The sequence below is a fragment of the Monodon monoceros genome, unplaced genomic scaffold (assembly GCF_005190385.1).
Source record: "Monodon monoceros isolate NGI ecotype Baffin Bay Population unplaced genomic scaffold, NGI_Narwhal_1 Super_Scaffold_5, whole genome shotgun sequence".
In the NCBI taxonomy this organism is placed as follows: Eukaryota; Metazoa; Chordata; class Mammalia; order Artiodactyla; family Monodontidae; genus Monodon; species Monodon monoceros.
In genome coordinates, this window is record NW_021703782.1 from 112,444,309 (window position 1) to 112,450,308 (window position 6,000).

General features: G+C 70.3%; 1 protein-coding gene across 1 annotated transcript; it reads left to right on the top strand.

The window, feature by feature from the left end:
- Positions 1-1,116: 1,116 nt before the first annotated feature.
- Positions 1,117-5,361, top strand: AJM1 (apical junction component 1 homolog). Its single transcript, XM_029203753.1, has 2 exons — positions 1,117-1,200; positions 1,276-5,361. Exon 2 carries the CDS (start codon positions 1,328-1,330, stop codon positions 4,256-4,258), a length of 2,931 nt encoding a protein of 976 aa, XP_029059586.1. The 5' UTR covers positions 1,117-1,200; positions 1,276-1,327; the 3' UTR covers positions 4,259-5,361.
- The last annotated feature ends 639 nt before the right edge of the window (positions 5,362-6,000 follow it).

Genomic DNA, 6,000 nt, shown 5'->3' on the forward strand with positions numbered 1-6,000 from the left:
TCATCCTGGAGCACGCTCCCCCAGCCTGTGTGAGGAAGTGGGGACCTGTACCACTGTCTGAGCTCCTCGCAGCCTGTCCAGGCTCTGGGTACCCAGTGAAGCCGGTGGCTCAGGTCTGAACGTGAGCCTGGTTCAGAGGGCTGGACCCCAGCTCAGCCTGCATGCGGGGGCATGGAACCTCAGGTTTCCATGGAGCCTTCCCGAGCTGCTGTGGGGAGGGCCTGCCTGAGAATTGGGGGCGGCGGGGGCTTTACCCACCCACCGCCCTGCTTCCCCGGCTGGCAGCCTCCTGGCCTGGTGCTTTGCTCAGGGACCCAGGGGCAGCCTTGAGCTCCTGGCTCACAAGCCCCCACGTGGTCCTGCAACCAGGGCCCGGCTGCCGGCTGCCGTGTACTCACTGCAAAGATGGGGGGTCGCTCTCCCGGGCTTTTCATGACAGCCCCAAAGATCTTAGTGGGTCTTGCCACCCCAGGATGAGGGAGAGTCAAAGGATGTTTCTGCAAAGGAAAGGGAGCTTTAGGGTCCACTATGATCTTTGGAAGCATTACTCTGGCCTGGGCCACACGGAGAGTTGAGGGTGGGGCCAGCAAGTCCACGAGCCGAGATGCCATGCCTGGACCCGATGGGGCCACTTCAGGACCTGGGGCCTGACACAGCGCTGGGGGAGGACTGCATGTCCAGCCTAGCCAGCAGGTGGGGCGGGACGATCAGGTGACTGAGTGGAGCTGCTGAAGGCCGGGGCCGGGACCTCACACTGCAGCAGTGGAGGGCTCGCTCTGCACTGGGTCTTAAGGAGGGGGCTTCAGCCACCTGCTCTGTGGAGCCAACACCTATAAAGAAGTCTGTGAAGGCCCCAAAGGAGTACACAGTTGCTCCAGCAGTGGGATCCTGGGATCACACCCCCACTCTTCCTACCCCGCTGCTGGCCTGTCCCAGGAAAGGGGGTCTACCCAAGCCTGCCCAGTGGTCACTAGTGCGCGCAGAAGTTCGGGAACCACTGCAATGACATCCCTGTTCTGGCTGACCCGCCTCATCCCAACAGAAAGTGGCACAGAAAGGATGGTCTGGATGAGGGGGCAGGACCTGAGTGGCTGGACAGCTGGGTTCCTCCTGCAGGTGCTTCTGACGCCAGCATGGAGCAAGTGCTTGCGGCCTCGGCCAAGGCCCGTGGCCAGGGCTGCCCCGCCCACTGTGCCCCAGGTAAGCCGGGCCAGCGCTGGGGGTTAGCGGGGCCTGGGCTACAGAGGGGCTGCCCTGACCCGCGTCTCCCCTCAGGGCGAAAGCCCCGAAAGGCCGAGTGAGCTGCAGCCTGGAGGCCTCTTTTAAGATGACCCGCACGGACCCGCCGGACCTGCTGGTGTCGACCGTGTACCAGGACATCAAGGTGGCGGCCCCGGGGCCCGTGTCGAGGCCCCCGCCATGTGAGCGCCCAATGGCCCGGCCTGCTGCGCCCGCGCCTTTCAACAAGCGCCACTGCCGCAGTTTCGATTTCCTGGAGGCACTGGACCGGGAGGCCATGGAGGCCCGTCCGGAGCCGCCGCCTCCGGAGCCCGCCGCGCCGCGCGCCCGATCCCGCGACGGCGAGCCACGGCGCCGCGCCCGCTCCAAGAGCGCACCCCGTGCGGCCCCGGGCCTGGCGCCCGCACCCGCCTCGCCGCCTGTGCCGCCGCGCCGAGGCCGGGAGGCCCAGCGGGCGGCGCCGGCCGACGCATCGCCCCGCCGGGAGCCCGCGTACCCCGCGCTGCGCGCGCTCGCCAACGAGCTGCACCCCATCAAGCTGCAGCCTCAGCGGGGCGGCCCGGGCCGCATGGCGCCCCTGTGCGCCGCCGCCAACCGCTGTGCGCCGGCCGAGCCACCCGCGGGGCCGGCCCCCCACGTCCGCTGCCGCCTGGACGTCAAGCCCGACGACGCGGTGCTGCAGCATGCCGCCCGGAGCTCGAGGCCCTGCGGGCCCACCGAGACCGCGCCCTGGCCCCGCGCCGCCCCGCAGCTCCACGGCCTCACGGTGCCCGGGCCTCGCCACGTGGGGCTCTCGCTCACCCCCACCCCCAGTGACTCATACTGCGCCGATATCCGGGCCCTGTACTGCGATGGGCCCCTTCTCGGGCCCCGAGACTACGCGGAGCGCCGGAGTCTGCCCTTCACCACCCCGCCGGGCCCCACCCAATTCTTCTACACCGAGGAACCCGAGGGCCACCCCGGTGGCTTCATGGCCAGCCCTGGACCGCCCTTCGACAGCTACTACCCCAGGCCCTTTCTGTCCGAAGAGCCACCCGGGCCCAGTCCAAGACGCGGGGGCGTCTACTATGCGGGGGAAGTTCGCACCTTCCCCGTCCAAGAACCACCCTCCCGTTCCTACTACGGGGAGGCCCCCCGAGCCTACGGCCCGCCCTGCGGCCCCCGCTACGCCCCCGAAGAGCCCCGGGCTCACCCCGCCGCCCGCCCCTTTTACACTGAGGACTTCGGGCGGTACCGCAATCGAGACGCCCTGACGCGGACTTACCCACACCCGCGCGGCAGCCCGGCCTGGGGCGACTGGGGCCCGAGGCCTTACCGCACCCTGCAGGTGGCGCCTCCTCCCCCGGACCCCGGCCCGTTGCTCGCCTCGTGGCACGGCGGCACCGGCACCAGCCCACCCCGGCTAGCGACCGACAGCCGCCACTACTCGCGCTCCTGGGACAACATCCTGGCGCCCGCGCCGCGCCGCGAAGACCCACTGGGCCGCGGCCGCAGCTACGAGAACCTGCTGGGGCGCGAGGCACAGGAGCTGCGGGGCACATCCCCCGAAGGCCGGCGCCCGCCCGTCATAGTGAACCTGTCCACCTCGCCCAGACGCTACGCGGCTCTGTCGCTGTCCGAGACGTCGCTGTCGGAGAAGGGCCGTATGGGCGAGGGCCTGGCCCGAAACTGGTACGTCACGCCGGAGATCACCATCACCGACAACGACCTGCGCGCGGCTGAGCGCCCGAGCGCCAGGAGCCGGGAGCTGCTGGGGAGCCGCCCGCGGCCGCCTCCGCCCGCCGTCCCCGATGGCCCCGCCTCTGGCCGCCAGCGCAGCCTCGAACAGCTGGACGAGCTCATCACCGACCTGGTCATCGACTCGCGGCCCCCAGCCGGCCAAGCGCCCGAGCCCGCGTCCGACGGCCTGGGCCGCCAGCTGCGGCGCCTGCTAGACTCGCGACCCTCGGGCGCCGGGGTCCCGACGCGGGCGCCGCGCTCGCCACCCCTGTCTGCCGGCAGCGCTGAGGAGCCCGCGGGCCCGGGGCAGGCGGCCGACGCGTCCCCGGAGCCCAGCGCTGACGAGGACGACCTGATGACGTGCTCCAATGCGCGCTGCGGGCGCACCGAGACCATGTTCAACGCCTGCCTCTACTTCAAGTCCTGCCACAGCTGCTACACCTACTACTGCTCGCGCCTCTGCCGCCGCGAGGACTGGGACGCGCACAAGGCGCGCTGCGTGTACGGCCGCGTGGGCAGCGTGTGCCGCCACGTGCTGCAATTCTGCCGCGACAGCGGCCCAGTGCACCGCGCCTTCTCGCGCATCGCGCGCGTCGGCTTCTTGTCGCGCGGCCGCGGCGTGCTCTTCCTGGGCTTCCCGAGTCCCGGCTCCGCAGACAACTTCCTGCGCTTCGGCCTCGAGGGGCTGCTGCTGTCGCCCACCTACCTGTCGCTGCGCGAACTGGCCATGCACGCGGCGCCACTGGGCAGCTATGCTCGGGAGCTGGCGGCCGCCGGCCGCCTCTACGAGCCGGCGGAGTGCTTCCTGCTCAGCGTGTCCGTGGCCGTGGGCCCCGGCGCTGTGCCACCCGGCGCCCCTGCGCGGCCAGCTCCCGCGCCGCGCAGCCCCGGACCCACGGTGCGCAAGTTCGCCAAAGTGGCGCTGGCGGCCGGCAGCCCAGCACGGCCGCCCCCGGCGCGGGGCCGCGAACCCGACATGGAGACGTTGATCCTGACGCCGCCGCCCGGCACTGCGGGCCTCGACCAGGACGGCGAGGCGGGCCGGCGAGCACGCGAGGTGGCCTTCATCCACATCCAGCGAGAGCTGCGGCTCCGCGGCGTCTTCCTACGCCACGAGTTCCCGCGCGTCTACGAGCAGCTCTGCGAGTTCGTCGAAGCCAACCGGCGCTTCACACCCACCACCATCTACCCCACGGACCGGCGCACAGGCCGTCCCTTCATGTGCATGATCATGGCCGCCTCCGAGCCACGCGCGCTAGACTGGGTGGCCAGTGCCAACCTGTTGGATGACATTATGTGAGCCGCGAGGGCGCGCCCGGGGCCCGCCCAGTCCACCCAGGGCCCACCCTGAACTCCATCCAGTCCACCCAGGCCCCGTCCCGAGTTCACAGTCCCCGCCCAGCTCGCCAAAAGCTCCGCCCCATTGCGTTCTCCACAGGCTCCGCCTTTCCCTCCGCCTTCCCGCGAACCCCCTTCCCTCCCAACCCCCAGACCAGTCCCGCCCGGCTCCCTCTCCCCCAGCTCGCCTTCGGGCCTCCCCAAGGGCCGGTCCTCGGCCGCTTGGTGCTCCCCGCTGGGAGGCGGGGTGGGTCTGAGGACCAGACCGCCCTGCCTTTACGCGGAGGGGTCACTGCTGCAGATCCCACCGCGCATAATCGGTTCGTCCGACCCCTGTCCGTCTGCAGGGCCTCCCTGGAACCTCTCCAACCCCAGCTCGCCCTGGTCCAGGCAAAGCCTAGTCCCGTCCCTTTAAACACACTCGCCACCCGCCTCCTGTGGTCTGGGATGCGTCCTGCTCAGAGGCCTTTCCCCTCTAGAGGACACCCTGATTGGCCTCGGTGTGCCCGCATCCCAAGCACGTCCTGGCCTGATGGGCAGGGCCGGCGGGGACCTGCGCGTGGTGTCTCCGCTGGCCCCCATCCCTGCTGTGCCGGACCATGGCAAACTGACGGCGCTGCCCGCCCTGCTGCAGAGGTTGGGCAAGCAGCAGTGAAGGGGTACTCGGGGGTCCTCAGCCAAGGTGCAAGATACCCAGCCAGAGGGAAGGGAGTCCTGGGCGGGGGAAGCAGAGGGGACGTATGGGTAGGGGCGCTGGCCAGACCTGAGACCTGGCTGGGCGTGAGTCGGGCTGCCTGCCCTCACCCGACAGGATGGCCCTAGGCGTGTGCCAGGGCAGACCCGGGGTGCAAACGGCAGCGCAGGCCCTAACCACACAGGGAGGCAGGAAGCAGGTATACAGGGAGGCAGGAAGCAGGTGCACAGGATGGATTTGCGGGAGGGGCCGAGGAGGCCGTCCAGCAGGGACCCTATTCCTAGGCACAGGGAGGACCAAAGAAGAGGGGCGTTCCCAGTTTGGAGCAGGGCGGGGAAAGCGTGGATGGGAGCAGGTTCGCCAGGGCGGTGGTCCACCGGAGGGGTGGGGGGCGCGATTAAACAAACGCCCCCGAGCGCTCGCTCTAGCCGTGCCCTGTGGTGCGGCCAGGGGGCCCGGCTCCGGCCCTCGGGAGCGCACGCTCGAGTGTCCGTCGTTCCCCGCCCTCCCCCGGGGTGCCCGGTGGCCCTGGCCCGGGCTCCAAGGATGGCGAGTAACCTGGAGAGGGGGCGAGGCCGGGAGCCCGGAAGGGCCCTCCTGTAGCCCCCAGTCCCCCATTGGGGCCAGGTGGGGCATCGACTGAATTAAATTGTGGACCTCCCCCCCGCCAAACCCCGCCTCTGTTCCCGGCCCTCGCCCCTGACCATGCACCCGCGCCCATCTCCCTCCCCTAAACGCCTGTGCGCCTGCCTCGACTCCGCGCATTTGCACCGGCCACGCGCCCCGCTTGCCCCACCCGCCTTCGCGGCCTCCCAAACTGGCCGCCGCGCCCCCGGCCTGGGTGCCTCCGCCTTCTGCCCCACGCCTGAGGGCCGGCCCTCCAGGAAGGACCCTGGGCCGGGATTATTTCCAGAGGGCGAGCGCTTTCGAACCAAGGAAAATAAAACTCGAATGTAGCCATTGCTGCCTCATTCTTTGTGCGGGGGAGTGGGTGGCACGCGGGACGGAGA